The sequence below is a fragment of the Euleptes europaea genome, chromosome 17 (genome assembly GCF_029931775.1).
Source record: "Euleptes europaea isolate rEulEur1 chromosome 17, rEulEur1.hap1, whole genome shotgun sequence".
Classification (NCBI taxonomy): Eukaryota; Metazoa; Chordata; class Lepidosauria; order Squamata; family Sphaerodactylidae; genus Euleptes; species Euleptes europaea.
In genome coordinates, this window is record NC_079328.1 from 36,467,139 (window position 1) to 36,485,093 (window position 17,955).

The window sequence follows — 17,955 nt, forward strand, 5'->3', positions numbered from 1 at the left end:
AACACAAGGATGGGCACCCACGGGTACATGTTGGCTATCAACTGGGTTAGAGCGTTGGACTAGGCTTGGGGAAATGCAGGTTCAGACTTATGCTTTCCATTAAAACTAACTGGGTGGCCGTGGGCCAGGCAATCTTTCTCTCAGTCTAACCTGCCTCACAGGGTTGTTGTGAAGAAACAACAGAGAACAGGAGAGCTATGTCCTGAGCTCCTCAAAGCAAGGTGTGATGAAAAGATGGTTAATAATAACCAGATTTAGGGTGGCAAGCACTTGTCGTGCTAGAGATGCTGTAACTGGCACATGAAGAGTTGGTGTAAGTCAAATAGGCTTTTCTTGAGGATGTGGGCAACTGACCTCCAGAATAATGAACCCAGGAACTGAAGTATTCAGTTATGCCATGGAGCCGTTTCACACTTTACACGGCAATTAACCCTGGTTTGCCACCAAGCACAAAACTTGGCAGGGAGCCTGAGTCAACCCCGACTCTCCGACTAATGCACATGATGGATACGCCTGTTCTCTAAGAAGGCCGTCACGTTCATGCTAATTTTTAGGTGTAATTTTTAGGTGCCATTCACCTAAAATTGCAATGTGTGAAGAATGCATCCCAGACCGGGGTGGGGGGTTGGGTTGGTGGTGCTTATTCATATCATTCACTAGGTTATCCATAAGCCTTACTGTTGAGGTTGGATGCTGGCAGGGGGCTCAGATAGCAGTCGTGTTTCCGTGTCATTGTCCTTTTGTGCTGCAGAGAAAGGAGAATAATAATTTAAGATTTTCACTCAATTAAAGAACTCTTTACTTTGCTCTGGTTAGACCTCACCTAGAGTATTGTGTTTAGCTTTGGGCAATGCAATTTAAGAAGGATGTAGACAAGCTGGAAAGTGTCCAGAGGAGGGCAACAAAGATGGTGAGGGGTCTGGAGACCTATGAGGAAAGGTTGAAGGAGCTGGGCATGTTTAGCCTGAAGAGGAGAAGACTGAGAGGGGACATGATCACCGTCTTCAAGTACTTGAAGGGCTGTCATATAGAGGGTGCCAAGTTGTTTTCTGTTACTCCAGAAGGTCGGATGGGTTGAAATTAAATCAAAAGAGTTTCTGTCTAGACATTAGGAAGAATTTTCTAACAGAGCAGTTCCTCAGTGGAACAGGCTTCCTCGGGAGGTGGTAAGCTCTCCTTCCCTGGAGGTTTTTAAGAAGAGGTTAGGTGGCCATCTGACAGCAAAGCTGATTCTATGACCTTAAGCAGATGATGAGAGGGAGGGCATCTTGGCCATCTTCTGGCATGCAGTAGGGGTCACATGGGGTGTGGGGGAGGTAGTTGAGAATTTCCTGCATTGTGCAAGGGATTGGACTAGATGACCCTTGTGGTCCCTTCCAACTCTATGATTCTTAGTGGATTAATCACATGGATTTCAATTGGTTAAATCTGCATAAATTTGCTTACAAGTAAAATAGTCCCAAAGGAAAAGGAAGCATTGTTTTTTTTTCCAAACCCCACCCTCCTCAGGCTTCACCCTCAAAATCTCCAAATTCCCAACCCAGAGCTAGCAACCTTATTTCTATGACTGGGCAAATTCTGCTATATTAACCAAATATCCCAATACCTTGTACATAACCACAGCAGGAATTCGCAATCACATTCACTCACCGAGGACTGAAAGCTCCAAACCTCCTTGCTTGGGAAGCCCTTCTCGGCAGCCTTCTGTAGGCTTCCGTGCCTCTCCAGCAAAGCGGACCATTCCGCGTTGCCCATCTGCAATTCTTCATCATGTTTCAGGAGGTCCTTTGCCTGAAACAGTTAAGGAGGTTTTTTTTTTAAAAAGCATATTATTTTGAACAAAACTCATTGAAGCACTTGGCATGCACTGTGGGGGCTCCTACTTAGTGCATCAAGGATGTTTTGCCTCTGGCCCTTTCCTAGGGTTGCCAACTTCCAGGTGGTGGCTGGAAATCTCACGCCATTACAACTGACCTCCAGCTGGGGTTGCCAACTGCCAGGTAGTAGCAGGAGATCTCCTGCTAATTCAACTGATCTCCAGCCAATAGAGATCAGATCACCTGGAGAAAAATGGCCGCTTTGGCCACTGAACTCTATGGCATTGAAGTCCCTCCCCTCGCCACACCCTGCCCTCTTCAGGCTCCACCCCCAAAATCTCCCGCCGGTTGAGAAAAGGGACCTGGCAACCCTGTCTCCAGCTGATAGAGATCAATTCCCCTGGAGAAAATGGCTGCTCTGGCAATTGGACTCTATGGCATTGATGTCCCTCCCCAAACCCCTCCCTCCTCAGGCTCTGCCCCCAAAATCTCCACGTATTTCCAATCCAGAGCTGTTGACCCTACCTTTTCCTCTGGTGGACGAAGAACTGGCTACAGCTTCAGCCTAGCAGTAAAGGGCAGTTCAGGAGGCTTCAGCACAAGTAGACAACCTCTACGGTATTCACTGCTGAGCCAATTTACCAGTATGCAAGTATGGTCAATACCACAGAGATCGGGGGAGTTCCTAGAGGGCTGCAGACACTGTGATGTCACTTCAGGCAACTCAGCTGGAAGTGATGGCATGACATTCACGCCAATGGTCCCTCCCATTTTCCCCTCCTGCTGCCCCATAGAGCAAGAGCAGCATGTTGGCTGCCACGGTGGGAACCTGGCAAACCTGTGTAGGAAGTCCAGGACTGGTTCTTTGCTTTGAAGGAGAAGAAGATGGCACCAGGAAACATTGGGCACCACTATGAGGATCATTGGCCCATGTTTTTGCTTGTACGTATTAATATAACTTAGCCCATTTGCTGTTCCTACCTGACTGCTTCCACTTGGCTCTCAATAAACAAGTTTTATCGCATCAGATTGCATTGCAAATCTAAAACTGTATGTGATCAGCAGCGGGGAAATAAATTTATTCATTGCGTTGATGTCTCACGTTCCTTCCTTTGTGGTACTCAAGGCAGTGTTGATTGGCTTTCCAGGGGGTCTCCGATCCATACATCACAATAACCCATTCCTTTTTGCAAGGATGGTGCATCATGACCTTTCAGACCATGCAAACTAATAGATCCCTACTTTGGAGTGGATCCAGGGCTCAGTGGTAGAGCATCTGTTTTGCATGCAGATGGTCCCAATGTGCCCTTGTGCTCCTACTGGTGTCTTGGGGCCTGGAACTCACCAGCTTGTCCCGAATGTCTGACAGCTCCTCCAAAGTCTTTTCAACGATACCTCTGGCCACGGCGACTGCGACTGACTGCTTGATCCCCCTATCGAAGGACATAGATGGCTGTTACCATAGGTTAGAGCAAGGCTGCGGCCCTCACGGTTCCACTGTATTTGAAAGCTTGGTGCTCTGATAAATTGGGTAGGATTCGCAAGCAGGTGATACAGCGGCAGGTCCCCCTTCCCCTCTGATTCCTCACAGGTGGGCAGAAAGTAGCACAGAAAGAAAGCCAAGAAGAAGCAGCTCTGTTCATTGCTTGCTTCTCCACAGGAGAAGGCAGGAAGTGTGGCCTGAAGCATTAAAAGGGGCTTGGTCTTCTCCTGCAGGCGGCTGCTACAAACTACTTAATCAGGGTTGCCAATTGGGAAATACCTGGAGATTTGGGGGTGGGGGGTAGAGTCTAAGAAGGATAGGGTTGGGATAGGGGATCCCCACAGTGCAAACCCCACTGAAGTCCCTTCCCAAATCCCTCTCTCCTGAAGCTCCACCCCCAAATTCTCCACGTTTCCTTTTTTTTTTAATAAATTTTTTTATTTTTTCCAAATCATTATACATTGTATTTCACATATTAAAAAGTATAATTCTTTAACTTCCCCTCTCCCCTCCTCTGATCCTTTAATTTACATTGTTTCTCTCTTTGTATTATTTATCTAATTCAATTATAACAGAAACATCCGTATCCAATACATCCGCTCTGAATTAGATCAAAGTATGTTTGTTAATATCACACTTAAGTTCATTTCTACAATAATTAGACCATGCCTCCCATTCTTTTGCAAATTCATTATCATCCTTTTGATTTATCGACGCCGTAAGTTTTGCCATTTCTAATTCCATCATTTTTTCAATCCACTCCGATTTATTTGGTATATCCGTCATTTTCCATCTCCTGGCATATACCATTCTGGCGGCAGTAGTAGCATACATCAAAAAAGGTCTCTGGTTCACTATGGTATCAGGTATTATACTCTACAGCATAATTTCTGCTGTTTTAGGGATATTTTGTTGTAATACCAGCCTTAATTCATTATAAATCATATCCCTACATGTTTCCCAACCTGGAGCTGGCAACCCTACCCATGAAGCTGCAGCTGATGGGGTTTTCAAGGGCAGAGATGAGCAGTGGTGGTTTACCTTCCTCTGCATAGCAACCCCTGTCTTCCTTGGTGGTCTCCCATCCAAGTACGAACCATGGCCCAACCTGCTTAGCTTCCACCCTCTGGCAAGCTCGGGCAGGTCAGGGCTATTCGTAGGGTTGCCAGGTCTCTATTCGCCACCGGCGGGAGGTTTTTGGGATAGAGCCTGAGGAGGGCGGGGTTTGGGGAGGGACTTCAATGCCATAGAGTCCAATGGCCAAAGCGGCCATTTTCTCCAGGGGAACTGATCTCTATCAGCTGGAGATCAGTCGTAATAGCAGGAGATCTCCAGCTAGTATCTGGAAGTTAGCTATTCGGGCTGCTACCCTACAAATCTATATTGGCTCTATCCCACTTTAACTGCTGTGAACTTCTCCCACAGAAACATGGGCGTTTTTGTTCGGCGAGGGGCTCAGAATTCTCTGTGAGAGATCTGGCACAGAACTACATTTCCCAGATTTTCCCAAATCAAGAGAATGCTTATTAAACCCGTTTAAGTCTGTCCCGTGGATGGGCCCTGGGAGCATCCAGGGCTGCCATAAAGATTTATCCCCAGAGCAGAGGAGGTAAGAGACCTTCATTGCCACAGAGACAGTTTTGCTGGCTCACACACCAAGACAGGAGGGGTATGAAGCATGCCGTTTAAAGCCCCAGAGGGCGAAGGATGCTCGCGTGGGAGCATAAAGGACAGTTCAAGGAAACCCACCTCTCCCCTACGGGGCTCCCTGCTGCGAAGCTGTACGCTGCGCAAGCTGAAACTCAAGGAGAAACATGGCCTGTGGGCAAAGCCTCTTTCTCCTGCTCTGAAGTGAAAACACCAGGGAGGGGAGCAGGCTGGCTCTGGTGTCTGCTTCCAAACCAAGCAGGATTTTTTCCCCCCGCCTGGCTGCAAAGGGTGAAGTCAACCGGTCTCTTACGTTCGTTTGCTTTCCACTTGTGTCCGCAACTGGTCCAGGAGGACTTTCTCGGGCACGCTGCGGATCAGGTGGTCCCGAAAGCTGCTTTTCTGCAGGAGCTTTGGGCAGAAACTCTGCACAGTGTCCAGCATGGCTTGCACAAGGGCCTGCCGAGGAAGGGCAAAGAGAGACAGGAGTGGCGGGAGAAGGTGTCTGATGACTGTGGATTGCTTTATTGCTACTTTTGCCCTTAACAGGAACAGGAACCCAGTAATGCAGAGTGGGAAGGCATTCGCAGCAGCAGAAGAAGAGTGGGTTTTTATATGCTGACTTTCTCTACCACTTAAGGGAGACTCAAACTGGCTTACAATCCCCTTCCCCTCCCCACAACAGACACCCTGTGAGCTAGGTGAGGCTGAGAGAGCTGTGACTGGCCCAAGGTCACCCTGCTGGCTTCATGTGGAATAGCGGGAAACAAATTCAGTTCACCAGATTAGCCTCCGCCGCTCATGTGGAGCAGTGAGCAATCAAACCCGGTTCTCCAGATCAGAGTCCACCGCTCCAAACCATCGCTCTTAACCACTACACAACACTGCCTCTAAGAACACATTTCTTTAAAAAATCCAAATTTTGGTGAACGTTATTATGGAAAAATTAATTCCGCTGCTGAAGAGTCACAAGAAGGATGCACAGAGAGGACTGAAACCCCAACACCTCACCAGCACAGCATTTGCTGCCTTCACACATGTTCGATAATGCACTCTCAAGGCACTATAGCAGGGGTCCCCCAACATGGGCATCCACTGACAGCTTTCCTGGCATCTGCCAAGTGTTTTCAGAAAGTGGGTGGGGCTTATGCCCAGCAAGACTTTTGATTGGCCATTGGAGATTTGATTGGCTGTGCGGATTTTTTTTTAAATGTCACTTTGGCGGCAGCAGCCACCACAATGCAAGGATCTCCCCTGTGTGACCAAAGGGAAGCTGCAGCAGTCGTTCTGTGGCAGCTTTTTGTACCTGTGCCCGTCATACTGTGTCAGAATTCCAAAGGTGCCGGCAGGCTCAAAAGGTTTGGGGACCCCTGTGCTATAGCACACATTTGCAACTGGATTTTCCTGTTTCGCAAAGGAAAATCCAGTTGCAAACAGTTGCAACATTGCATTGAGAGAGCGTTATCCAATGATGCGTAAAAGCAGTGTGTGTTCTCAGGCTTATCTCTGGATCAATAAGGACCAGAATCATTATTTTTTTAAATAAGAAGATAGCAGGTTTCTCACAATGGTGATTTCCGCACCAAATGCCAAATGCTGTGTTTATGTAGTACAGAACGCAGACTGTATATGCAAAACTTTGTCGAGGGTTGGACCTACCTGGATTTCCCTGCCGCTCGTTCGAGAAACTTCCTCAATGAAGTTTTCCAGCTGGAGCTGAAGCTTACCATTTTGGTGTGTAACACTCCCTGCCTCGTACAAAAAGGGTAAAACCTGTTGTAGGAAAGACAAAAATTGAAAAGGTTTTGTTTTTATTTTACACTTGAGGCTGAAACAAGTTTGTGCTTCTAAAATAATGACAGTCCACAGCCGTAAGCCACAGGTTGAGAACCTTATAGCGCCTTCAAGACTGATTGTGGCACACGTTTTTGTGAACTAGAGAAAGCTACTTCATCAGAGATTGGGTTTGACAGACAACTCACCCTGGGCTTAAGCATAAAATTTATTTATTTAGAGGGGAAATTGTATGCCGCCTCTCCAGAACCTTGCCTGAGATGGCTCACAACAAAGACAATAAAACAATGGCAAATAAAACAAGAAAATATAAAAGGTTGATAAAAACTGAACTTGGCACACATTTTTGTGAACTAGAAAGCTACTTCCTCAGAGATTGGGGAGGTTACCGCACTTGTATTCCCAGCAATGTATTAAGAGTTTGAAAATGTTATAAAAAATACTGTTCGCACTTTGTTTGGCCCCTTTAGCTGTGAAGACGTCTTCCAACCATTTATAAGCCGTGGTATCCAAAAACCCTTTTAAAGCGATGTTTTTTATAACATTTTCAAACTCTTAATACGTCGCTGGGAATACAAAGTGCGGTAACCCCCTGGGTCTGACAAACAATTCACCCTGGGCTTGAAGATGAAATTTATTTATTTATTTAGGGGGGGGGGAATTGTATGCCACCTCTCCAGAACCTTGCCTGAGATGGCTCACAATAATAAAAAATAAAACAATTGCAAATAAAACAAGAAAAATAACTCAGCCAAGAAAAAACAGGTCAATAAAAACAAGTAAAGAAAGTATAAAAGGTCAATAAAAACATGCCGAGGCATAAAAGCATCAGGGGTGGAAAAAAGGAGCAGTCTAAACTGATACTGATAAAACAGTCTTACGGCTCAGACCAGACCATAAAACAGCAAACAAAGATGGGTCTCTATGGTTAAAAGAAATGATAGAAAGAATGATAAATAATACAAAGAGATATTTTGTCTTGGAGCCTAAAGGATAGTAAGGTAGGTGCCAAAGGCAAGGTGCCACCACTGAAAAGCCCCCCAAATTCTGAGCTCTGATGCCTGAGGACTAGAATAGGAGAAGTGCTCAGTTGGAAGATCTGCCAGAACTAGTATATGGAGGGTGCTGAAGGGGGAGAAACTCACGCTGATGGCGAGATGTGCATCCACAATGGTTTCCTTTGCCCGGAGGATGTCAGCTTTAATCTCCACGTCTTGGACAGAGCTGAGCATCTCAATGCTCAGCTGCACGGACTGGCATGCCCACGTCACAACCTAGAATGAGAAGCAGGAGATCACCAGAAGGTGGGGGCATTTCCAGGGTTCCAGGGTTCCAGTCCTGGCTCAGCGATACACTTAGCGCAATATAGCCTAAACCAGTTTGAAAGATGATGGAATGACCGTGACTTCCTTAAAAAAAGAAAAAAAGGAACACCTTTGAGAATTGTTTGGTTGCGGAGAATTGCGGGTTCCTAGTTCTTTTTACAGAGCTTTCTATTTTCAGGGTTTCTTGGTTAGGAGCCCTGGCGGTTTCAACAGGATGGAAATGGGCTTACGTGCATTCCTTATGAGGATCTATCCCATTCATGCCTCTGTCCCCCATGCTTGAAACTGGGTCTCTCCTGTGCAAAATGCAGCACACTGTTGTCTTTTATGCAGGGATGTTTCCCAGCTGTCACCCCCGCCAACTGCTTTGGGGATTCCTTTTGATCATGCATGCTTTTCCCGCCCATCAGAGGTCGCCTCGCTCTCTCCATGTGTTTTGCCTGCATTTTTCAGATTCGGGCTAAAACAGCATCTAGAAAACATGGGCAAAACACGTGGGGAGTGCGAGGTGACCTCTGACAGGTGGAAAAGGCATACATGATCAAAAGGAAGCCCTGAAGGAGTGACGGTGGGGAAATGTCCCTGCATAAAAGGCCGGTGTGACAGCTGTCTAGATAGAAAGACCTCCTGGAGGTGAACGATGGCGCTTCCTCTTCAGACTGAAGTGGGGAAGTTAAAACAGATGGTATATGTCAAGGAGGTCCTATGGCTCAGTGGCAGAGCGCATGGGTTGTGCGAGGAAGGTGCCAGGCTCAAACCCTGGCATCCCCAGTTAAAAGAGCTCTGGGGAAAGCTATACCTGAGACTGTCAAGCAGACACTATAGCTTATCTCTTGTAAACATTTAGATGCTACCTCTCCAGGGACCTTTTTGAAGCAGCTCGCAAAATAAAACAAAATCATAAAAAGCCATAACATCATTAAAATTCACCGTTGTTCACAACACAGCCAATAAAACCCAGAAACGCAAAACATTGGGCAACTTAAACAATTCCCATAAAACAGCCCTCAGGCTAGAAGCGGGTTGTAAACACAATTTAAAAGGGTCTGGAGATATGAGGTGGGGAATCTATGTCTAAGAAAGAGACACACCTCCCAGGAGGAGGGGAAATATATTTTACCAAAAATTGGTACAGATATTTTAAAAATAGTATTCTTGGACAAAATAGCCTATGAAAGCAGGATTTCCCCCTGGTTAACAAAAGTATCAAGGAATTCCACACATGGGGACTCCTTTTCTGATTTTTCAGATGCCTCAGCAGAAGAATCTAAACTTACCACCATGGAGAACAGATTAAGATATGAGTAACAACAGATGGGCTTCTTCCATGTCTTTTTTTAAGACACCAATTCACCACCTCATATCACCAGAAGCATTTTGTCCACAAGAAAAAAAAAACAGTTTCAAGAGAAGGTGTTTCACAGTGGGTAGCCGTGTTAGTCTGTCTGCAGTAGTAGAAAAGGGCAAGAGTCCAGTAGCACCTTAAAGACTAACAAAAATATTTTCTGGTAGGGAATGCGCTTTTGTGAGCCACAGCTCACTTTTCAGATACATCTGGTATCTGAAGAAGTGAGCTGTGGCTCACGAAAGCTCATACCCTACCAGAAAATATTTTTGTTAGTCTTTAAGGTGCTACTGGACTCTTGCCCTTTTCTACTAAGAGAAGGTGTGTTACCAACCCAACACAAGAGGGAGACTTTGATTTATAAGCTGTCTGACAGGCTTCTAACTGCGCATGAAATGAAGGGCTTTAAACAAGGGCTTATCTTTTCCGCCAACTCCACAGTGTGGTCCTTTGGATTCAAGGTTAAACGTTTTCAAATGTATTAGACTCTTCAGATTAAAGGCTTCTTTAGAGATAACAGACAACAGGGGCATTCAAAGTTTTCCGTTCTGCACTGTATTTTATCACCCTGAGTCCTGTTCCACCTGCTGTCCACGTTTTTGGAAATAAAATACGGCATGACCTGGAAAGCTTAGCAAACAAGACCAAGCCTAAATGGACCATTTTAAGTAACCATGAAACAGTTTGTGCTTTGAACAGTTTAGCTCAAGATAATAATATCGTTATTAAAGAAGCAGTTAAGGGAGAGCCATTGTGATACAGAATTATGATTATGAATCAAAAGTTAAGAGACAGCTTACTAATCTGTCATATTCTTTACAGTCATGTTGCTGTCAACAACAAAATTAGTATCCTATTGGCAGAAGGCAAAATTATGGGGTGCATCTCTCCATATGAGAGACAATTTTTAGATAACCCAAATCCCAGAATACCATTTAAAAAAATGTTATACCAAAAATTCATAAGAATCTTCCCCCTTCTCCTGGGAGACTTATTGTTTTTGGCTGTGATTCATCTCTGGAATCTGTTTCCAAATATGTGGGCTTCTTTCTCAGGCCATTTGTCCCGATGATACCATCGTATATAAAAGACACGATTTCATCAACAAGTTGGGTGAAATAGCATGAATTGATGTGAGTACCTTCTTGGTTACATTAGATGTTGCATCTCTCTATACCAATATTCCCCCGGACAGGGGCATTATCCATCATAGAAGGGATTTTAAATAACAGATGAAATAGATATCCTCCCACACCTTTCCTCATGACATTACTGGAGATAACATTACTTCCTATTTAATGACAAATTTTACTGTCAGGTCAAAGGTATTCTCATCGGGTCTCCTATGGCACCAGAGGTGGCTAACCTGTACATGGGTCCTTTTGAAGAACAATTTGTATATTCCACTGACAATCCTTTCTTGGATCATATAATTAAATGGTGACGCTATATTGATGATGTTTTCGTGTTGTGGAAAGGTAGTCAGATCCAGCTGTTGTGTGTGTGTGTGTGTGTGTGTGTGTGTGTAAAGTGCCATCAAGTCGCAGCTGACTTATGGCGACCCCTTTTGGGGTTTTCATGGCAAGAGACTAACAGAGGTGGTTTGCCAGCTGTTAGACTTCCACAAATGGCTAGCTGTGCAGGATGAGAATACCAAGTCTAAATTGCATTTGATTTACAGACACGTCAGCTTGTTGGATGCCATGGTTAGTAAGAAAGATAAGATCCAAACGGTCTACATAAAAAAAAAACTTACTGATAAAAATTATTTCCATTAATATGACAGCCACCATCCACTATATATAGGGTTGCCAACCTCCAGGTATTAGCTGGAGATCTCCTGCTATTACAACTGATCTCCATTGGCGGGAGATCAGTTCACCTGGAGAAAATGGCTGCTTTGGCAATTGGACTCTATGGCATTGAAGTCCCTCCCCAAACCCCACCCTCCTCAGGCTCCGCCCCAAAAATCTCCTGCCGGTGGCAAAGAGGGACCTGGTAACCCTAACTATATATTAAGAATAACCTGCTGTATAATCAGTTATTAAAGATTAGGAGAAATTCTGCCTACATGCAGGAAATTCATAAAGAGGATACTATCTTAAAACAAATTTGGCAGCTAAAGAGTACCCACAGCAAGTCTTGTGTGTACGTGTGTAAAGGGCCATCAAGTCACAGCCGACTTATGGCGACCCCTTTTGGGGTTTTCATGGCAAGAGACTAAGAGAGGTGGTTTGCCAGTGCCTTCCTCTGCACAGCAACCCTGGTATTCCTCGGTGGTCTCCCATCGAAATACTAACCAGGGCTGACCCTGCTTAGCTTCTGAGATCTGACAAGTTCAGGGTTGCCAGCTCTGGGTAGGGAAATGCTGGGAGATTTGGTGGGTGGAGCCTGGGGAAGGCAGAGTTTGGAGAGGGGAGGGACCTCAGCGGGGTATAATTCCATAGAGTCGACCCTCTGAAGGAGCCCCTTTGTCCGGGGGAACCGATCTCTGTAGGATGGAGACCAGATGTAATTCCGGGAGATCTCCAGGCCCCACCTGGAGGCTGGCAACCCTACGGCCCTGACAAAGCAATTGGCAAAGCACCTAGGGATCGTCGAGGTTAATCAATTATTTTTCCCATTGAGAGAATTGTTCTGTTGTTTTCCTTGATCTGGTTATTAGTGCAGAGCTCCCCACCCCAAAAATTTTTTTAAGCTGTTCTTTGTGAACTTCAGTTTTTGGGCTTGGCATTCAGCTGGGGCCTTGGGGGTCTCTGGTGTAACCTAGAGGCAAAAGACCTCTTCGAGTGAATATAGGGTTGACAGGTCCCTCTTTGCCACCAGCGGGAGGATTTTGGGGAGGAGCCTGAGAAGGGTGGGGTTTGGGGAGCGGAGGGACTTCAATGCCATAGAGTCCAATTGCCCAAGCGGTTCTTTTCTCCAGAGGAACTGATCTCTATCGGCTGGAAATCACTTGTAACAGCAGCAGATCTCCAGCTAGTACCTGGAAGTTGGCAACTCTAAGTGAATAATATATGCTTCTATTGAAAGCATGAGGAGATGGCCTGTTGCCTGAGAAGAGATTTCATTCCCAGATGGGGTACTCATCTGATCCAGCTCCTGCGCTCTTTTAGGCATTGCCTTTTGTCCTCCCCAGTCATCCCTCCCCCTTAGAAAAGAGAGGCAGGCAAACAGGGGCCCAGAGTTCCCACCTGTTCAGAAGAGCCAGCTACGCTGTCTGGCTGCAACTCCAGTTTCTCCTTGGGGAAGGTTTCTTGCATTTGATTTCTTGCGAGATGTGACTGTATCTGCAGAATCCAAAAGAGACATGAGTCACAGAACCGGTACCCCCCAAAAGAAGAGCTGAGCACATCGGAGTGCATACTCCATGCTTGGAAGCACTTTGCACATATTCGGTTACTAAGTCGTATTGCAAGACTGTGTCTTGGACTAAAGGGAACCTCCACATTCAGAGGCAGTAAACCTCTGAATACCAGTGCTAGGAGACAACATCAGGGGAAGGCCTTGGCCTCTACTCCTTGTTGCTGGAGCTCCCATAGTAACCAGTTGGCCACTCTAAGAGACAGGATGCTGGACTAGATGGACCACTGGCCTGATCCAGCAGGACTCTTCTTAGGTTCTTCTGTAACGTGTGTTTAAATTCTTAACTTTCACCTCCCCGCCACCTTTTTACCTTGTGCACAACCTCCTCAATTTTCTCTGGATGGCTTCGATAAGCCTGAGCCACATCAGTCACTGGCAAAGGCATGACTTTCAGGGTGAAATTCCTGGGGAATAGATATAGATTTCATGAGATCGCCCTGGGCTAGACTGGGCTTCAGACACACTTGGCAAAAGAGGTTGCCATGCGCAGCGCCGAACACACATGCCAGTTTTCCAAATGAATGTATTAGGTATGTGCATATCATGCATGAAGTACACATGAAATTATCACATATGAAACGGCTCAGCATATATCCTAGTTTAGCGCAGTGTAAACAAAGCTGTGAAACATCATTTGGTTAAGAGGGGCTCATTTCCCCACTGCTTAGGGTTGCCAACCACCAGGTAGTAGCTGGAGATCTCCTGCTATTACAACTGATCTCCAGCCAATAGAGAGCAGTTCACCTGGAGAAAAATGGCCGCTTTGGCCATTGGACTCTATGGCATTGAATTCCATCCTCTCCCCAAACCCTGTCCTCCTCAGGCTCCGTCCCAAAAACCTTCCTCCGATGGCAAAGAGGGATCAGGCAACCCTGCCACTGCTCCATTTTCTTTCCTTGGATTAAGTTCTACGCAAGCGGCTGTCCCCAAGGAAAAGATGAAACACCCACCTCTCCAAAGCACGGGCCACGTCAAGGAATCCATAGACTGTCGTGTTGTTCCTGTCCCAAATTAGAGTCCTGAGAACAGCAGGGGACGAGAAGCACTTTATCAAAGCATGTTGTATATAAATTTACAATCCTGCATTCTGATTGCTGCGGATCAGACTATAGCTTTGTTGGTCTGCAGTGAAACGCAGCTCTCAAGCAAACTTCAAGCGCACATCGCAATGTGAGATTGCTGAACTTGAATTCATTCACAAGTCTGGAACAACCCACACACACACACTGAATAGGGAGGTAGCAGCGGAGGCCAATCTGGTGAACTGGATTTGTTTCCCCACTCCTACACACAAAGCCAGCTGGGTGACCTTGGGCTAGTCACAGCTCTCTTCAAGCTCTCTCAGCCCCACCTACCTCACAGGGTGTCTGTTGTGGGGAGGGAAAGGGAAGGTGATTGCAAGCCGGTTTGAGTCTCCCTTAAGTGGTAGAGAAAGTAGGCATATAAAAACCAACTCTTCTTCTTCTTAATGCTTCTCAATGAGCGTACATATCCACTTAATGGGCCTAAGGAGGTGGCTCTGGCCAAGTTCCCATCAAGGCAGGAAGAGAAGAACTTCCCATCTAGCTGGAGGGAGGTGGCTGATGGTTCACAGCTTGGGGGACACAGAGAGCGAGAGTGAGAATCAGACAGACTTTGGTTGTGAGTGGGCTGAACTTGAGAGATGCCATCTCTCCCTCTTGCTCTCTTTCAGGATCTGATGTGAAGTGGTGGGCCTGCTGCCCTGTATGAATGCCTCTATGCCTCCACACCTGCGCTCTACCGGTGTAAACAAAGCAAATACTACAAAAACGCCATATGTTTCAAAGCACTACCCTTGGATCCTTTCACTGTTTGGGGGAAGTGGGCTGCACACCTGGGCTTTAATGCAAAAATCAACCCTACCAAAGTAATCAAAGCTTGGAATCTACCACAGCGCTTCCACAGGTGGAATGACTTCTACCCACAGACTCTTACAAAGGGATTTCAAAGGGAGATTAGAAAGAGAGACTGCTGAATTACAACTAATAATGAAGCTCCAGACTATGCATCCTCCAGGACTTAATAGAGATCTGGGATTCCTGACTCATTACCAATGCTGATTTCTCCATGCTTACTACCCCTCTGCATACCACACCTAATCCAATCACGCCTGCTAATGTCATTTACTTGCTTTTGACATTTACATTGCCATTGTGTGTCTAATTCACTCCTCCCTACTTAAGGATAGATGGAATCACATTCTAGCTGTATCTGAAGAAGTGAGCTGTGGCTCATGAAAGCTCATACCTTGCCAGAAATTATGTTAGTCTTTAAAGTGCTACTGGACTCCTGCGCTTTTCTTCCACCCACAGAGTGCAATATTCTCTTTTCTCCTCTCCATCCTAATAGGCTGCTCCCTGATGGTCTGTCATATCCTGGCGGTGTTCAGTGTGGCAAGCAACAAATTGCATAGGCTGGTAGTACCTCTTTGAGTGGTGGAGTCTGATCTGGAGAACCGGGTTCGATTCCCCACTCCTCCACATAAGGGGCGGACGCTAATCTGGTGAACTGGATTTGATTCCCCACTCCTACACACAAAGTCAGCTGGGTGACCTTGGGCTAGTCACACTCTCTCAGCCCCACCTACCTCACAGGGTGTCTGTTGTGGGGAGGGGAGGGGGAGGTGATTGCAAGCCGGTTTGATTCTTCCTTAAGTGGTAGAGAAAGTCGGCATATAAAAACCAACTCTTCTTCTTCTCTTCCCTGGCTCGGATACATACTGACACACATACAGAGGAGAAAGCAATGGGACTGACGTACCTGAGTGTTGTGTTCATTGACAAGGCTTTCGCCAGTATCTTGGCACCAAAGTCTCCCATGGCGTTGCCACTGATGTCCAGCATCACAAGGTTGCTGCTGCTGCTTCCCAAGCTATCCAGGAGAATGCTGGTTCCCAATTTCAGGCGGGATTCTGCCACTGACAGGGATTTGACAGACTGGAATAAAGTCAGGTATTGGCATGAACAGGGACCCCTTTAGCCGTCTGCAGAAGGTGCCGTGCACACATGGGTACACACACACACAAACACACACACACAGAGAGAGTGGCAAATCTGTGATACACGTTCATGATTCATCTACAGGCAAGGAAGCTGCTGGGGAACACAGGAAGCTGCTTTATACCGAATCAGACCTCTGGCCCATCAAAGTCAGTACTGTCTGCTCAGACCGGCAGTGGTTCTCCAGGGTCTCAGGCAGGGGTCTTTCACGTCGCCTCCTACCTGATCCAATCTTGTCAGCTCTCAGAATCTAAGCAGGGTCGGCCCTAGTTAGCATTTGTATGGGAGACCACCAAGGAAGTCCAGGGTTGCTGCACAGAGACAGGCAACAGCAAACCACCTCTGTTTGTCTCTTGCCTTGAAAACCCTACAGGGTTGCCATAGGTTGGCTACAACTTGATGGCAAAAAAAGACCCACTGACTTCAATGGATTTAGACAGGTGTAACTCTGCTTAGGTTTGCGCTGGCAGTTGTCATTCATAGCAGTGCCACCTACCCTCAGTCTCACCCATTAATAGCTGCATTTAAAGTATTCCTCATGCATCCTCGGCACACTTGGAGGTCCGTTGCCAAAGAACCTCAGAAGGGTGTAACTCTGTATAGGATGGCAGCATTAAACTGCAATTGCTATGATTCTGTTGCAATTTGCCACAGATCCACTGAGATTGACACCTCAGACAAAGAAGAGTCCCTTGCGGGCCCCATTATACTCATTATTTATTTAATTAATCAATTTGTACCCCGCCTTTATTCCCAATGGGGACCCAAAGCAGCTTGCATCGTTCTTCTCCGTTTTATCCTCACAACAACCCTGTGAGGTAGGTTATTATAGTGCTATTACAAAATTATAATGGTAATTTATTAAATAATAATGAGCAATGCCTTTGTCTACAAAGTGAAAATCAGTGCTTAATTTCCTCCATCCCCAACAAGAATCATTTTAGGTTTCGGAGGCACCGATCCTGATTGATCTAAAGCAAACATGGTGGGAAGAACCATGGTATCAGCATACAAATACTGGGCTATGGAAATTACTAGTTCATAGTTTTAAGTTTGCCTCAAACTGGCTAAGATGTGACCACTGAAGATGGAATACCAGAATCCCACACTTACGCAGTCTTCATCCTGAATAAGTTGAACAATCCGGTGCAAAATATCATCCAGGGCTTCCCTGGGGGAAAGAAAAAGAAAGGCTACTATATGAATCTGGATTACACTAGAATGGATACACCAAGACTGAATTCATGGTTACCTACTCGCGCTTTAATGTTTTTAAAAATGACAACGAAATGCTAGCTGGCTTACCTGGACCGGATATTAAAGTTCTTTCCTAGAGCGATGTGTCTGATGGATCTGCTTCGACTGATTGCCAACACCAATGTCACCATGTCAGAATCGAAGCCTGCGGAAGCAAAGCACAGTGCAGGGTCCTGCTTATGCTGGCGGAGGGTGGTGTTCCAATACTGGTAGAGCAAGCTCAGGCAAGGGCCCTTAACAAAAGAAGCCCCAAGTAAGGCGTGGGAAGCAGGCGTGGGAAGCAGCATCCTGCTTGCTGGGGAAAGGGAAGGTGGAAGCAAGCAGGTACTGCAAACCCTTGCAGTAAACAGAACTTAGATTCTAGTAACTTTTAAAATTTATTTTATTTAAATATTTCTAGGGACCTACACAACTTGCAACATTGTTTTCCTCGCCTCCATTTTACCCTCTCAACAACGACCCTGTGAAGTAGGTTAGACAAGCAAGCTTTCATAGAAGACGAGGGACTCAAAACTCAGGTCTCCCAGATCCTAATCCGGCACCCTAACCACTGCACCACCGCTGGCTCTCAACCCATCAAGGGCCGTGGCCCTGCATGGCCCTGTCCCTTTGGGAAGACGAAGAGGGCAAGCAGGCATCACACTCTGTTTAACATCCCAGAAACACAGGAGTGTCTGTATATCTAGTCTAAGCTCAGAGTAAATGTTAATCCCAACAATCCCAGTACAGCTAGGTTGGCTGTATGTGCCCAAGGGAGCTGGCTGTCCACTGCAAAGAGCGCAAACTCACTTCCAAACTCAAAGGGAAATAATTGAACCATAGAGTTGGAAGGGACCACCAGGGTCATCTAGTCCAACCCCTCACAATGCAGGAAACTCACAACTACCTCCCCCACACACCC

General features: G+C 46.1%; 1 protein-coding gene across 1 annotated transcript in view; it reads right to left on the reverse strand.

The window, feature by feature from the left end:
* CARMIL2 (capping protein regulator and myosin 1 linker 2) overlaps positions 1 to 17,955 on the reverse strand; it is a 79,682-nt gene that overhangs the window by 31,466 nt on the left and 30,261 nt on the right. The window contains exons 19-29 of the mRNA XM_056862362.1: positions 17,103 to 17,199; positions 16,911 to 16,968; positions 15,559 to 15,734; positions 13,728 to 13,796; positions 13,088 to 13,181; positions 12,606 to 12,701; positions 7,887 to 8,015; positions 5,261 to 5,406; positions 3,163 to 3,250; positions 1,651 to 1,791; positions 679 to 745 (exon numbers count right to left, since the gene is read on the reverse strand). Of these exons, the coding sequence (XP_056718340.1) occupies positions 679 to 745; positions 1,651 to 1,791; positions 3,163 to 3,250; positions 5,261 to 5,406; positions 7,887 to 8,015; positions 12,606 to 12,701; positions 13,088 to 13,181; positions 13,728 to 13,796; positions 15,559 to 15,734; positions 16,911 to 16,968; positions 17,103 to 17,199 (1,161 nt within the window). The remainder of the gene's footprint in view (positions 1 to 678; positions 746 to 1,650; positions 1,792 to 3,162; positions 3,251 to 5,260; positions 5,407 to 7,886; positions 8,016 to 12,605; positions 12,702 to 13,087; positions 13,182 to 13,727; positions 13,797 to 15,558; positions 15,735 to 16,910; positions 16,969 to 17,102; positions 17,200 to 17,955) is intronic.